This window comes from Pelecanus crispus, chromosome Z (genome assembly GCF_030463565.1).
Source record: "Pelecanus crispus isolate bPelCri1 chromosome Z, bPelCri1.pri, whole genome shotgun sequence".
NCBI classification, from domain to species: domain Eukaryota; kingdom Metazoa; phylum Chordata; class Aves; order Pelecaniformes; family Pelecanidae; genus Pelecanus; species Pelecanus crispus.
Genome location: NC_134676.1, coordinates 17,554,885 through 17,571,519, shown reverse-complemented (window position 1 = coordinate 17,571,519; position 16,635 = coordinate 17,554,885). Strand labels below are relative to the sequence as shown.

General features: G+C 42.2%; 1 protein-coding gene across 1 annotated transcript; it reads left to right on the top strand.

Annotated features, from left to right (window-relative positions):
* The first annotated feature begins 4,720 nt into the window (after positions 1 to 4,720).
* Positions 4,721 to 16,630, top strand: CZH5orf34 (chromosome Z C5orf34 homolog). The gene is made up of 12 exons (XM_075726818.1): positions 4,721 to 4,915; positions 5,265 to 5,354; positions 9,088 to 9,734; positions 10,316 to 10,411; positions 11,694 to 11,817; positions 12,688 to 12,779; positions 12,996 to 13,065; positions 13,370 to 13,540; positions 14,534 to 14,622; positions 15,340 to 15,432; positions 15,618 to 15,658; positions 16,437 to 16,630. The coding sequence occupies exons 1-12, from the start codon at positions 4,721 to 4,723 to the stop codon at positions 16,628 to 16,630; spliced, it is 1,902 nt and encodes a 633-aa protein (XP_075582933.1).
* Positions 16,631 to 16,635: the final 5 nt, after the last annotated feature.

The window sequence follows — 16,635 nt, the reverse complement described above, 5'->3', positions numbered from 1 at the left end:
GTGTTTAATTGATTGCTTGGTGTCGTTTCACCTTAATTTAGCCCAAGGGAATCACAGAACCACCACGACCCTCCCTGGGCAGCCCAGTCTGGATTGTGATATAAATCAGCATCACAGACAAGAATTCCCTTGCCGGTGCTAAAGCAATTGTTGGGACCAGGCCTTTACCACAGCCCCTGTCTGAGAGGAGTCATACACAAGGGAAGACAGTCCCCAGAGGGCTAACAAGGGATCTGGTCCCTATAATTGTATACTCATTATGGCCTCCCTGGGAGGTCCGGCTGTAGATTGTACCCCTCTCATGGAAAGATTAGAGGGCTGTAACACCTGACCTCCCCCTGGTATGACTTGGGCCTGTAATAATTGGCATGATCCACAAGTAGTAGCAGACAGAATCTCCACCTTGGCTAAGGAATGGAGATTGAGGCTTGGAAAGGGGAAAGCATTGGTATGTGTGGTTTTAGGAGCTGCCCTGGTGGCAGCACAGCAGGATAAACATACAACAAGCAGAAGGGGAGGCAATAAAATCCCTTCAAGATCTGGGGAAGGCTTTACAGGAACAATTAGAAAACAAAACGAGAAGTCCCTCCAATGAGCTTACCGCCGAGTGGATGACTAACTAAAGTCTACATGCTGCTTTGGAGAGGGAGAGAATACTAAGGGAGCAATTAGATGAAACCTGTTCCCAAATCAGCGTAGACGGTATGGATGCAAACTCTGGTAGGGGAAAGACCCTCTTAAAGACCTAGAGATGTATTCCTCTGGAAGGAAGGAAGCCAAAATGCGACCTCCAATTAAGACCAAGACTACAAATGGTGGTCAAGGAGCAGCTCAACAAGTTACCCCCATACTATTCCCTATTCCCCTACTGATTTGGCTAAAATTCAGGGAAAATATTCCCAGGGACCCCAAGAAATGGAAACCAAATATGTATGGACAGTAACTCTTACTGGGGGTGACCATATCTTGCTGAGTGAGGATGAGGCAAGAGGATATTGGGGACTGGGGGTTATTATAACTACAAATGATAATAGAGAGCCCTGGTCCCTGACCCAGAGAGTCATATATTGGGCAGGTAAATTAGATCCCATGGGAAGGGGAGACCTCTTCTCAATTAAAATGCATATGGCAGACCACATTTTAGAGAGCTTACAGAAAACTGCGTGTCTCCAGTTGATGCATAATCGATTACTGGTTCTGCAGCAGCCCTCCCCCATGCAATATGTGGCAGACCCCAAAAGGTTTCATCCCCTTCTATGGGGACTACCTGATGCCTTGAAATTATACACAGTACAACTACAAGATCAGTTGAGAACACCCCAACCCCGGCAAAGGGGAGATCCCCCAGAGATGACGTGGGGGGAAGTAGTACAGGAGTTAATTAATTAATGCAATTTACTGGCCAGGGGGAGATCAAATTCAAGGCAGATCTTAGGAAAGTGGAAGAGAATGGGGAAACAAAAGCTCCCCCGCACAATCTTCAAACCCCCCCCCCCAACAAGGCTGATGTGAATCCCCGATAATAGAAGATATACATTATGGGCAGAGGGCATCTCAAAAGGAATCCCCCAGGAGGTGACAGACAGGTTACCCACTCCAAGTTGGAAAATGTGATGAGAGGATGGGAATAAAGGGAACCCCATCCCCCTCAAAACCCAAGGACCTTTCCCTCCAATCCCGGGAACACGGAATGGTAACCTCATCTGGTCCCCTGGAGACTGTGTTGATTGATTTAAGTGTCCCCAAGTCAGGAAACCCCCTCCACCATCCCCAATAAACGAGCCAGGGGATGGTGGGTGGACCTACTTGAGAAGGCTCATGGAAAGTGACAAAGGAGACTTGCTGATTACCTTTCCCCTAGGCCCCTTTAAAACTCCAGTCACATTTTTGGTGGACACAGGAGCCCAGGTGTCAGCTCTCCAGATGGACGTTGCCAACTGCAACAGAATCGTTGCTGACAAGAAACAAAACCGGGTCACAGATGTTTTTGGGAATTCTAAGTCACAGCCTACGGCCCGAGTCAAGTGCTGGCTGCCAGGAGATACATCCCTGGTTGAAGTCACAATGATAATAGGCTCATTGCCCACAAAAATTTTAGGACTGGATTTATTGAAGGGGAAAGCGTGGGTAGACTCAAAGGGAAGGGAATGGAAATTTGGACTCCCTGTGGCTTCAGCAAGACTTTTACAGTCAGCGCCTGCCCTTCCTCCTTCTAAAATAACTAATGTAAAACTCTATGCCTTATCATAGGGGCAAGGGAGGGTATCATCCCTGTAATAACCAAGCTGTGGGAAAAGGGAATAATTATCCTAACTCACTCACCTTATAACTCTCCGGTCTGGCCAGTCTGTAAACCCACTGGAAAGTGGTGAATGACAACCATCGGCGCCTAAATGCTAACATAGGCCCCTTGACTGCTGCCATGCCTAACATGGCCGAGCTGATTGCTACTATACAAGAACAAGCCCATGTGATTTTAGCAACAATTGGTGTAAAAGACATGATTTTATGGTTCCCTTGCAGGAAGCAGATCGTTTTGCTTTTAGCTGGGAAGGGGTGCAGTTTACTTTTACACGCCTTCCTCAGGGATACTGCCATTCACCGACCATCGCCCACTACGCACTGGCGCAGAAGCTTCCCGTGTTATGCCTGAGAAGGGAGTTAAGGTAAATCAATATATTTATGATACACTGATTGGCAGCCCTGATACCAACATAGTGAGACAGACCCAAACAAAAATAATCACTCATCTGGAGAGTTTAGAACTCCAGATTCCAACAGAGAAGATAGAGCTTCCATCTTCGGAAGTAAGGTTCCTGGGTATTTAAGCAACTATTGATGTAAAAGATGTTTTACAGGTTGTCAGAAACCCACCAGGGAACTTATGTTGTTGGTTTCTGAGTGGGTCATTGTTTGCATTGGTTGCCTGATACTATTAGGCCTGGTTTGTATAGGGGAAAGGTGGATTGGAAAACCTGCTTCTTCTCCACCATTGTTGGGGTAAAGGGATTGGCCTTACTCTTTTTGTGGTTGTGGGGAGGGAACTGGTATGCCTACTTTGAGTTCACAGAAAGTGCGATAACATTACGGGTGGTAAAGTTTGCCTTATTTTGCTTGTTATTGGAATAGTGGGAACATGGGGAAAGTCTGCCAATTTGGCCTGGGAATTGATGCAAGGATTCATACACATTTGGAATCAAGCTGATCAGGGAATATGTGTTGCGTTCCCTGGGTCAGCAGAGGAAGGATTTAAATTTGCAATGATTAATATCAATCTCACAAAAATACTAGATGAGGCACTCAAAAATTGAAATGTATCAAATCCAAACCCCACATGGGAGGACATCAGAGGGACTTTGTATCAAATCCTGAACAACTCTACATGGGAAAACTATGGAATGAGTCTTGTGAAATTTTGAAGACCAGTATACCACAAAGTCTGCTGATGACAAAGACCTGTAAGAAAACCTACTGTGGAAGACATATTCCCTGTAATACCGATGGAGAATGCTGTCTTACCATACACAACGCAACTACTACCCTAGAAGAAGCGAGAAAGATGAGAGAGGTGTTGGAGCAGACTGGAGAACTTTTCCAGGCAATGCAGCCGTAGGATCAGTTTAACAGCTGGGAACCTGGATATTGGTTCACCTCTCTCCTAAGTTCAGTAGGACTTACAGGTTGAGGCAAGTGGCTTTTAAACATTGTTATAGCTTTGGGCTGTGGGTTTTTGTTCTTCATGATCGGCCTTGCAATTGTAAAATGTGCGATCTCGTGAGTTGTATCTTCTCTATCCTGTCTCTCTCCTATCTGTGAGAATCACCACCCTGGACAAAGATTATACAATGTCTGAGGCACGGGGTGGTGTGAGAGAGTGAAAGAGTTAATGTCTCAAACACTGTGGTGAGGCAAGTTAAGGTCTGCATGGCGACAGATGGGGGTCTGCATAGCACCGCTGAGCCACACGTGAGAAGCTGGCTGGCAGAGCCGGGAAGGCATGTCGGAGGGCACGCAGTCCCCCCTTCTGATGTGCCTTACAACTCGCCACAGGCGGCCAGAGGTCATACAGAGTGCTTTTGGGGAAGGGGCTCACAACCACCCCCCACAATGGCGCCTCTGCAGACGATGAAGAACATTCCAGAACAAGAGCCATCCAAGTCCTCAAGGTGAGGCTGGAGGCAGGGACTGGCCTACAAAAGACACAACTTGGAGGACTCCATGCTGCTGCGGCTCCCTGCCTGCCTCTCCCAGCCGGCGATCCAAGGCTGGCGATGTCTCTCTCCCCCTCTCTTTCTCCTTTCCCCTTTTTCCTTACCTTTTATAAATATCTCAGTTAGAACCTACATTGCCTATGGTTACACTTTCCTGGTTCAGGCTGCCTGCCGTTAACGCTTTCCGAGTTCAGGTTCAATAACGTGTTTAATCGATCGCTTGGTGTCGTTTCACCTTAATTGAGCCCAAGGGAATCACAGAACCGCCACGACCCTCCCTGGGCAGCCCAGTCTGGACCGTGACCCCCTGCTAGCAGGGAGATAAAATAACCTCGCCGAACGAAGCTAGGCGCGGCCGGGAGGGAGGAGATGGGAGCCCGGCGGGACACCCCGCTCCGCTCCGCTCCGCTCCCCCCCGCCCCGCCCCACCCCGCCGGGAGCTTCCCGCCTTGCGGCGGCGGCGGCCGCGGGCGCCTCCTGCCGCTTGCCCGCCGAGGCGCTGCGGGGAGATGGCGGCGGAGAGCCTGATGGTGCTGTACGGGGATGAGTCGGTGGAGGTGCACTACGCGGAGGGGGCCCGCTTGCTGCTGTCTCCTTGCGGCTGCCAGTACCTGTACGAAGCGGCGCTGCCCGCCGCTGCCCACCCCCTCCAGCCGGCGGCGAGCACCCGCCAGCGGGTCGCCTTCGCCCTCAGCGCCTACAGGGTACGGGCTGGGCAGGCGCTGCCAGGCCCCCGGGGAGGGGCGGGCAGGGCCGTGCCGGTGTCAGCGTGCGGGTTCGGGGCGCAGCGCCGGAACCGCGGGGCGGGGCAAGGGCCGCCGCCGGCGGGGTCCCCTCAGGCGGGGAGCGGGGAGCGGGGAGCGGGGAGCGGGGCGGGCCCCTGCCCTCTGCTCCGCGGCGAGCGCAGGCCTTGTTCCGCTGTGTGGCGTGGAGGGGGGGCTTAGCCTCTGCTCCAGAAAAGAGGACGAAGGCAGCTAAAAGTTTTAGCGCTGCATAGGAAAACTGACGGTACAACAGGGTTGTGGTGGTTTGTTTTTCTTTGCCCTTCAATAGGCACAAATTCTACGAGCTCTAGATTTCCGGAACAAGTTTTCTTCTCGCCCGTACTTGCCTTCACGTCTTATACCTCCAGAAAGAAAAAAGGTGAGAGTTAACACGTGTAATGCTTTTGTAAAATAAACTTCCCGAGCAGCCTGGCAGAGTGGGCTTAGGTATCATCACAGGCAGGTGTACGAGTACAGGCCTTGAAGACCTACAGTTTGGCTAATGCCTTTGCCAACTTGATTAGAATACTGCCATCTTAAATTACAGTTTCAACTGTTCCTTAGTCCTCTACTTATGCATATCCTTTGTAGCAGAACACTAAAGAGTTAGTTTACTCATAGTAAGACTAAAGCCTAGGCCTTTGTACATGTTATAGAATGAGCTGCTGTACGTATTGTCACTTTCCTGCACTTGAAACCTTTCAGGGAAGACTCAGTGAAATAGGACAGTGTTTTCCGAGAGGCTGTCGGGTTCAGAATCCCGTTGTTTCCCCGCCGAAGTACCTGTTGCGAGAGGACTGGGGCAGGGTGTCGCTCTGGGAGCGCTGCCCCAGGCCAGGCTGAAGGTCCTTCCAGAGGCCCCATTTGCCCCTCCTAGGAGCTTCACTCTCATCAGCATCCCTCTGGGGTTCCCACTGAATGCATGCGAGCGTGTGTGCACCCTGCGGTGCGAGTCTTAAGACAACCGCTAAGCCAGTTTTAAGTTTTAAAACTTTTAGACTGACACTTCATTAGTAACACACTTCATGCTAATGATTGGTTGCTGGAAACGCTGTCAGTCAGTATCACTATGTGCTTAACAGCACTCGGGCCTTAGCAGTCATGCTGTGCATTCACTGCAAGGTACAGCAGCACAGAGCTGACGCCCTGTGTTAGCTCCAGTGGGTAACCCTCCACCCTCCCCCAGGCCAGGATCATCTTCTGGAAGATGGCTGGGTTTCTAGACAGTGTCTAACTTAAAGCTTCCACTGTGACTACCTGTTTCAGGATGTGGAGGGATAACTTTCCCAGGCCACAGCAAGTGCCTTATCCTGTTGCTTGGGTTTTTTTGTTGTTGTTGTTGTCGTTCTTTGTTTTTCACCCTGAGTTTATCAGCTGCTGCTTTGCTTAAAGCGAGTGTTTTTGTAGCTCTTGAGATTATACTTCTTAAGTAATTCACTATCAGTTTATTGTTTTGTGGCCTCCACTTTCAATCAGTCCCTGTATTTTCAAGGCCTTTGGTACTTCTGATGCCTCAGCAGTCCATCGTAACAAGATAACAGTTATCAAGCTCCAGTTTGCTCAGCATGTTCTCATAACAAGCTGGTAACAATCCTGACGGGCCAGCCTGGGGCCTTGCACAGGTAGCATAAGACACAGTTAGGCTAAGGCCTGTGGCCTGTTACTAGCAGTGACCATACTTCTACTGGGCCGCTGGGTGCAAGAACGCTTCTGCAGTTATGTTATGCTGTATTACTTTGCTTATGCTTGAATTCAAAACCAGCTAGTACTACGGTTTGCTTAGGCTCTGCTTTGGCCATGCTAACGATCTCTAAAGAGCTTGATGAGGGGGATCTTGTCAGTGGTGTGGCCTGCTGAGAACTGCAAACAGTATTCAAAATGCAGGTTAACCATGAATATAATCAGTAGTATGATTATACCTTCTGTTGTTGTTCCTTTCCTAGAATTTTCAAACATTTGATACAGTGCTTAAACTGCTGCTGAACATAGAATATGTTTTTATGGGACTCTCAATCATAACACCAAGATCTTTATTCCTGGGTGGTGGTAGTCAGCTCAGAGCCCGTAGAATCATCAAGTAGTTTGGGTTGGAAGGGACCTTTAAAGGTCATCTAGTCCAACCCCACTGCAGTGAGCAGGGACAGCTTCAACCAGATCAGGTTGCTCAGAGCCCCGTGCAACCTGACCTTGAATGTTTCCAGGGACGGGGCATCTGCCGCCTCTCTGGGCAACCTGTTCCAGTGTTTCACCACCCTCAGCGTAAAAAATTTCTTCTTTTTACTAGTCTGAATCTACCCGCTTTTAGTTTAAAACCATTACGCCTTGTCCTACCTCAGCAGGCCCTGCTAAAAAGTTTGTCCCCATCTTTCTCATAAGCCCCCTTTAAGTATTAAAAGGCTGCAGTTAAGATCTCCCCGCAGCCTTCTCTTCTCCAGGCTGAACAACCCCAACTCTCTCAGCCTGTCCTCGTAGGAGAGGTGCTCCAGCCCTCGGGTCAGTTTTGTTGCCCTCCTCTGGACCCGCTCCAACAGGTCCATGTCCTTCTTGTGCTGAGGGCTCCAGAGCTGGATGCAGTGCTCCAGGTGGGGTCTCACCAATCCTTTTATATGTAAAGTAAGGATTGCTTTTCCCTATTCATAGCACACTATGTTTACCTCCACTGAATCTTTATCTGCAGCCTTGTCTGGTCACTTAACTTTTTTTTTTTTTTTTTTTAAAATAGGGTCCTTTTGCAGTTCTTTATGGTAAATTTTCATCTTTGGTGCCCCAAATACCTTCAGCAGACTTTCCCACCTTACTAATACACTAGTGCTGCCGTGTTTCATTTTTATTGGACTCTAGGCTTTTCCAGTGCTGGGCCAAGGTATGATTGGGGCTGAAACATATCTAATTAAAAGTCGGTCAAGTGAGACAAGGCTGATTAAGTTGAGATAAAACAAATTATGAGGAGTGTGAATACCCATTTGCTAAGTTTTTTTTACACCTTATTTAAGAGGGTTTGCATTTCTGTGTTTATTTGGGATCCAGTGCTTTACCTGGAGTCTTCAGCTGAAAGCAGACGAGGACTATTGTCTAGGTGATGATCAGGTATAAGGACAATACAAAGAAAAATACATCATTTTAGGGCAGAACTTCTGCAGATGGCTAGAAGGGCATTCTCTATCTTGTTTATAGTTTTAGAAGGCGATTAGTGCATTTTCTGAACTCTGTCTTCTCTTTGGGCAAAGCTTTAATCTGGGGGTTGAGGTAGATGCAGTGCTTGTTTGGAGTAATTTGTTGACAATAGTCTTCATTTTTGTAGACGGGGTAGCACAAGGGCATATGCTGTGAAAATGTTTTTTGTTTTGAACAAAAGTGCTAATTGAAGCAGCAATCTGTACTTGAATATCATGGCAGTAAGATGAGGCTATTCTTTTGAGACTTTCCAAATGTTGTATTGTAAAAGTCTAAAATCTTTATTATATTTTAAATTCTTCTTCAGAAATATGTTTTATCCACATCCTAGCAATAGCTGCGTGACTTAATCTGCAGTGCTGTGGGATTAAGTACGATTGCCCACCTAGCCACAAAACACTTTCAATAAATTTCCATTTTGGTAAGAACACTTAAATACATGTGACATGCAATTTTACAGGCTTATTTAGATTTTATAAAGAAAGAGAGGATTTCAGAGCACACGGGGTTTTAATGTACACAATTTTAATGTAGGCTTTCCATGGAGTCTACTCATAACTGACATGATCAAGATAATTTAGGCTTTCTCTTCAGTGTCTCTTAAGAAGCAGTTGGCAACAGAAATACCTACTGTCTGTGGGCAGTTGTACCTGGTCAGTTGGCCATGTACCTACTAGTTTATGAATTCATATTAGATTAAAACAGTATTGCTAGATAGAACTCTGTTAGAATAGGAGGAAGCAGATATGAAGGTTAGGTATTTTGCTTCCTCTTGAGTTCATGTATGCGAATAAATACACAATAAAGTTTCTTGCTGTACATCACCTTGCAGGATGACTGAATTCATTTAAATTTAAATCATCCACTGTAATTTCTGGGAAGCAGGTCATTTTTATCTTGCTGCACATTCCAATCCTTTTTCTTGTATCTTGTATTAGATTCTTTTCAGTGATATCTTTGAAATTAGATGGCCTGACCCTGCTACAGTTGATCTGACAAGATGTATGGACAATGGCAGCGTGAAGATTTCATCAGTAGATGGTTATGCTCACCTTTACCTGTCAGAATTGCAGCAAGAATTTACAGTGGAGTTCTTATGCAAAGTCAGCCAGGCATCTGCAGCATCCTTATGCTTCTCTCAGAAGAACAGCAACTATCAAACCAGACATCAGTATGGAAAATCAAGTAAAAATTCTGTTGCAGAAATGTCATCGAAACAAATGAGAATAGAGAATAAGAAGAATGAACATGGTTGTGCTGAAGGTGAATGCAGAGAACCAACGAAACCAAAGGACCAAAAAGACAGAGATGGAGTCCCTTCGTTCTACACAAATTGTTCTTGTGAATACACATGGGTTACACAGTGTTGGTCTGTTTCCTCCTACCCAGAAGAATGGAAGTACCCTTTGTTGCTGGCACTGATGTGCTACAACTTACATACTGTTAAGAATGTAATGAAGACATGTGAGAAAAACAACCATACAGCTATAGAAGGTGATGTTTTAATAGACCCCGAAACACATGAAACAGTTTCTCGTTTACCTACAGCTTTGCCACTCAGCTGCAGAGCCCCACATTTACACAGGTAATTTAAGCTGTTTACTTCGTAGTTGTCAACATATGTTTTACAGTTCTGCAATTTGGAACTCCAGCCTCTAGCAAAATAACTGAATTCTAGCTATAAAAATAAAAATATTACTATTGTATTCCTTCTTTTTAGGAACTTCTTGAAACATGACATTTGTGAAATCAACAGTCTGTATCCTACTGTAATTAATATACAGTAATTAGTCCAGCAAAAAATAAATTTTATTTTCTGACATGCTGTATAAATATGTAAATGAAAAAGAGAATACTGAAAAAAGAGCACAGGTTTTGGGTTGCTTTGGGGTTTTTTCATTTTTGAGAAGATAATTCTTCTGAGCTGGGCCAGTGGCATATGTTCTCTGTCAGCACCACTAAAATAATCAAAACTTTGCAGGTGTGAGAACACTAATTTGGTAACTAATGTGGATAACTAAGGAATCTGAGGACTCTGAAAATATGTGGCCCCTTTTCCTTTGAATAGGTGTACACGCATCTGTTCTTGTACAGAAATGATTACCAGCACACAGAAAAAACCCCTGACCTTCGGACTTACTGGAGCTTTTATTGTATTATACACAGGTGGACTTTCTGTGACTTCTTTCAGAATCAAGATACTGAAAAGTATTCATGCCCTCAGCTAATTCAAATTGTATGGTGCCAGGGTGTTTTTTATAGGTATGTAGACGATCATGTGTTTCACCTTTGGAAGACTTCATTTGTGTGGACATTAAGCTTTAAAATTAAATTAAATGTCTTACTTTGTCCTTTTCTCGCTCTGAGAAATTGTACACAATCTTCATGTAAGACATCTGTTCATTTCTGCTGTTCGTTCATTGGACTTCAGTTTTCTAGTACAGTGTAATTCCAGGTCTGAAAGTGGGTACGTCTGAAACAAACAATCTGAAATCATGTTTAAGGCTTTTAAAGAAGTGATCTGATTATCTGATTTCTTAAAAGGTTTACCAGACAGCTGGAGCTCCCACAGACTTCACTGACAATTGTGCTGCTTGGTTTCTTTGCAAATTACATTGCTGCTTCTGATGCTGAAGATTTCACACTTTAGAAACGTTTGTCTTGGTGACCTACGTAATTCGCATGTTGCAGGCAGCTAAACTGTGGGTTTTCCTGGCAAATCACCTTGTCCATATGGTTTAAGGAAAAAAAAAGACATTTTTTTCTTTAAATTGCCCTTTCAGATCTGTTATACAAACTTTGAAAGTGCTACAGTTGCTATCAGCATCTAAAAGTCTTTGATAAAAGCATAATTGGTCTTTAAAGCTTTAATCTTTCTGCCCAGTATTCTTCATTTTTCTCAGTGTAATTCCTAAATTTTCGTCTCATCTGAACAAAATGTTTAGCAGCTCTTCAGTACTATACCTCATTTCTTTTAGCATACTTAGTCTTGTATTACCAAAGTCCAGGCATCTAACCACAGAGTTGCAGAACTGGGTCATTAAATGGATTTTAGGCTCCAACATACTGTATGATCACAAGTGAAAGACCATTGATCTCAGTGAAAAACACACAGCTGCAGTGGAAATGAAGACCTTCAGGTTGTTCAGGAATCATTCAGTCTGACAGTTCTCTGTGTACACTAGGTGGTGCTGGTCCACTAAGAAAATCGGATTTTTCTCTTCAGAATCACTGTATTTTGTGGTCAGTGGAATAAGCAGCTCCTGTGAGATATTTACCTCAACACACAAAAGCTTTCCTTACCTTGTTTAACTTCCACCTGCCATGCACACATGCAAACAAAAAGCCTGGTAATGCTAATCTTCCGTGTTAAAAGAAATAATTGGTACACTGCTGTTTGTGAAAGAGTAGAAAGTTTCTCATGTGAGAGTTGTGTTGGAAATGTGTTTCTGCTAAGTGCTTTCTTCAAGTGTACTAGCCTGTTTTGCTTGTCTAGTGACACAGCATTTTAAATACTTGTTAAAAATCTTGTTATTTCTCTTAGATTTATCCATGGTAGGACAAACATCACAGAAATTTATCCTGGTGATGGCTCATTTTTCAAGTCAGAGGGAGCATTTTTGGGAAACTATTTCATACATTATGCAATCCAGAAAGGAACAAAAAAGGTATAAAACTGTAAGGCTATTTTAAAATATGTTCCACATTACTGCAAGTTAGCAGTTCTCTTAGTTTTAAGACATTTGGCTATGCAGTCTATAGTGAAGTCCCTACATTGGTAATTACTATAATGACTGAATCAAGCAAGCAATCATACAAAAAATGAGATTATTCCTTTTTCAGAATGTATTTCTGTAAATTATAGACAGAGTAAGAAAAATCTTGGTCATTGTAACATTTATTTCCCAAGCTCAAGTATGTACTGCAGTAAGTTCTACAATAAGCATTTCTCACTAATTTAGAAGTTTAGTCTTTAAACTAACATATTTATTAGAGTTTGATCTTTATGTACTTGAAAGTGTTTTCTTTTTTATTATATGGAGACAGAACCTAGAAGATGCAGGTTCTGTTCTGGCTTTGCCACAGACCAGCTGTTCAGTGCTGGAGAAGCAGTTTTGCCTCAGGGTGTCTATCCTTTAGTTCCCCCAGAGCAGAGATCTTCTCAAGTGCTTATGCAGTGCTTTGTATTTTTAAAGCAGAATTAAGGGTCAACTTTGTACCCTTCAAACCTAGCCTTTAACTTGTAGTCAAACATAGTTACTCGGTAATGAATTACAGTCTGCTCTCTGATAAGAGAACTTCTTGGTCTTGAGCGTGTGGAAACGGAATGTTTCTTCCCACAGAAGTAGGCTTAAAGGATACAACAGCTTGTTTTTTTACTTTTCAAGGGGATATTTATCTGTGTTGTGGGACAAATTCAAATGTGATTATAGCTGCTTTCTGAGAGGTCAGAAATTTGGTATCTTGCAACCTCTTAATACTGTGTTCATGCTACAGTACCTGTAACTAACTCACCTCCTTTCTGCTCTTTACTGCAGAGAGAAGAAAAGATGTATTCAGTAAACAGCCTACCTCCTGATGTACCAGGAAATCCATACTCTATATCCTCCATTATTACTCAGGCAACCAAGTAAGTTTATTTTATCCTTGTTACATTAATGTCTCTGACTTTGAAAGGACAGTAGTTAAAATTACCCATAACACTTATTAAGACATTAAGTATAAAAATTAAATGAATTTATGTTAGCACTGAGGTTGTCCATAAATTTACAGAACAAAGGTCACAACTGTTTAGAAGACATAGTAAGTATGAAATGCTTAAATTTTTTTTTTTTTTTTTTCTCAGAATACTTCAGTACTGCTACAAGACTAAACTATCATTAACTCATAACTATTATCTCTGCTGCTGGAAAATGGTATGTAGCTGAAGATTTATAAATCTTTCAGTGTTATAAGGATGATTGTACAGACTATAGGGTGTAGGACCTAATCTAGAAGGAAGAATGGTGAGTGTATCCTCAAAGATCAGCAGGTATCTATTTGGGAACCAAACACATGCAGTGTAAAGGTGTATTTGTGAAGCAGAAAGCAATTGCATGATAAAGAGAGCTCATTGTGGTCTGGAAAAACAAGTGAATTGAAAACCTGGGAGAGATATAAACAGCTGTAATGATGTAAGTAAACTTTCCTCACGTTTTTAACGTATTTGTTTGGTTCTAGGTACCTGAGACAGATGGACGAGAAATGTTGCCAGTTTTGCTGTATGAAAAGGTTATTCCCAGCATAGGAAGACTCGTCGTGTACTCGGATCATAAAGTCCATGCTGCTTTTTGGGATGGGACAACCTTGAATATGGTCTGGGATTTCAGCTCTTCCTCTAGTAAGATCCAGGTAACGAATGAGTTAGAGGAATGACTATTATTAAAACTCTTCATGAAAAAGTGTTACTGGGATACTAATGAGGAAGCAGAAAAGAAAGTTTTGATGCCTGTAATACAAATTGAAGTCTTTTGAGAGATTCGTAACTCACAGCAGTTTGCTGCTGTGGCTTAGTCTTGAGCTTGTTTAGTAGTCTAGATGAAAATGGGAACTATGCGTAAACACCACCATTAATGTACTGCCAGTGTTCTAACCAGAAACGAAACCAGAAAAATATTTTGAGTGCATAACTGATGCCTAAAGAGGCAAATGAAACTTTATCCTTTTAAGAAGTGCTGACACTGATCAAAGAAGGGAGTATTTGGTTTTTATTTCAAATTATCTATAATTGAGCAAATGGATAGTGAAAAATTACTCAGAAAAGTAACCTTGCGCATATGGTATTCCATATACGTTTTTAGATCTACTCAATATAGAAGTAAAAAGACTATGTTGATTTTTGCAAAAAGGATTACGTGAGTGTGGGATTCAAGGTTGACTGCTGAGACTTTTGGCTTATTACCCTAAGTGACAAGACACAAAAAAAGATGTTAAAAGTTTCTGGGGATGTCTCTATTACAATATAAATATGATAGTCAGTGTGTCAAAACATACAGTATAACTTCCTGATGTGAGCTAGCTCAAATCTGTATACTCACTCATGATAAAAGGAGGAAGAAGTGAATATTCTACAGGTTTGGAAACATTTCTGCACACTTTTAGAAATAATTTATTCTTGAATAGCACAAGTGTTGGGGCCATGCCAGGTGTTCTTGCTGCCTCCCCACTCCTGCATTTGTCATAGCAGGCTGTACCAAATTCTGTCCTTCGCAAAACACAAATTTTTCAGTGTTTAAAGTGGAATGTTCAGAGATACTTAGTTCTTAAATTGGCATATTATACTTGATTTTTTTTTCTTCAGACTGCAGCAGAAAATTAATACTTGCAATTTTTTTTTCTTCTAAGGTAAATGAAGATGTAGGCTGGTGTAAGTTAACTACTCCTGATGGGGTACAGCAGCTAATACAAATTAGTCATCCTGGAATCTATGAAAGGTATAAGTAATTTAAACAATTTAAGTTAAATATAAAAGAATTCTTCTATGAATAAATGGTATTTACTGAAAATATGTTGAGGAGAGGGGCCAAACACGTAACGGTAAAAGCTCCATCTTACATCTGGGAAAGATTCAGGACCTGTATGACTCAGGACCACTGCGTGCTGTCATTCCATTATAATTGTTACAGTAATGTCTTCAAAAAAAAATAACTAGAGCTGCAACCTGGCATTTATATCAGTGGATAAGAAAAAGAAAAAATCTTTGTCCTATATGGAGCTGGTACATAGAACTGGATAGCACTTTATCCAATTTTTGCTTTATTACAGATACTGACCTCTGCCTGCAGATTGCTTTCTCTAATCTGCTTGCTCTAATTACAGCCTCATTATGGGAATCATCAGAAGCTTACTATGCTGCATTTTAGCAAGCAGATACTCACAAAAATTAACATTTGTACGCTATTCATTACAAATCATACAGTTTTGTTAGAATTTTCGGTACCTGCATAGATTTAACTATGAAGGAGATTCTAGACAAAAACTGGGAATCAAAAAATGGCAAGGAAACCTAGAGAAAAAGCTGGATTTTGAATCATGGCTTTTTCTTTCAGGTCCAGGTATATTGCTTAATGCCTTCAGTTTTTTGCTTGAATTAATAGAGTGTATTTCTCATATGAGTAACTACTTTTTTGTGACTTTTCCTGTTCACATAGGTATATCAGAACAGCAATAGAATGGTGCAGAAGTTTGAATGAAAGCAAGGAGATTCCTGAATATACTGCACACTCCGTAACTGAAGAAAATTGGTATTCATCTTTATCCTAAATAATTGACTACAAATACTTTTAAAAATAAAACTCAAAAAGACTATAAACTGAATTCTACAGACTGCGTTTCCTAAGGGTCAAAAAATTGAAATCTGAAGTAGAACATACATTTGAGAACCTTTTAAGATATTAAATCTTTTAGTAATGTTTATTTTCTTGGACAGGTCTGCTGATGCTGAGCTTGAAAAAATACAGAGATTTAACTGTATCCTTTTGAAAGCTGTAAGGATTTTTCACTTTTATATTCTGTTGTTCATCTGCATATGCAGATCTGCATTTTAGATCATCAAAGGCTCTCTGTCCAGTTCTCACCTTCTTTTACTGTCTTATGCACTTCTTAAAATCACCTTTTAAGCCATTTTTTGTTTTCTCATTTGTCATTCTTTTTTTAATCATTTATCTTGTCCAACTTCTGCATCACAGCACCAGAAACAAAACCAGTGGCAGAGTACAAAACTAAAATAAATCACTGAAAAAAGGAAGCCCTTTAATGGGTATTGCATCAGTTTTGCTAACACTCATCTGTTGATCTGTTCTTGAAAGAGGGATGATGCAGTTGCCTTTGGGCTGCTTGTTGCAGTACAGTACCTTTCTGTTTATCAGCCTCTTCGGTATTGTTCCATCGTGTTCAGCCAGCTCAAAAGTGTGCTGCGCTGCCATGTCCTTAAAGCCACTCTATAATTGTCTGTAAGCCAGTGTTCAATTTTATTAGTATGAAAAGTGCATGCTGTTAAACTCTGCAGTATGACATCAGTTTTCTTTTTAAAGTAACTTTTGGATAAATTGAAGTCTTAGTTAAAGACATTTTCTATAAAAGTTGTAGACATTTTAAGTAATACACTCTTTTATTTTTTAGCTTTATGTAATTACCATGCTATGAAATGTGAGACTTTGCAGTGCAGAACAATGAATACAAATGTGGAGAAGTATTTTTCTCATTAGGAAGAAGAGTTTGATATTTTTTCTTAACAAAATAACACTAGTTTTATTGGATAATAGCAATGTTCTGGAAAGGACATCTGCTGCAAAAACCAATCCATCTGGTACGACTGTCAGAAAAACAGAAAACGGGAGCGAGCCGGAAGAAATCAGTGAAGGATGCGTCTTGGAGGCTTTGGAAAAAACTTCTAAAGTAATTCAGGATATTGAATCTCTGCTTGCAGCTTCTGGGAAGTGAAGCCT

Coding starts and splice junctions, on each gene's coding strand:
- CZH5orf34 (XM_075726818.1), top strand. CDS start 4,721: ATGGCGGCGGAGAGCCTGATGGTGCTGTACGGGGATGAGTCGGTGGAG. Junction 11,818..12,687: donor TCCAGAAAGGAACAAAAAAG/GTATAAAACTGT, acceptor TCTTTACTGCAG/AGAGAAGAAAAGATGTATTC. Junction 13,541..14,533: donor CTTCCTCTAGTAAGATCCAG/GTAACGAATGAG, acceptor TTTTCTTCTAAG/GTAAATGAAGATGTAGGCTG.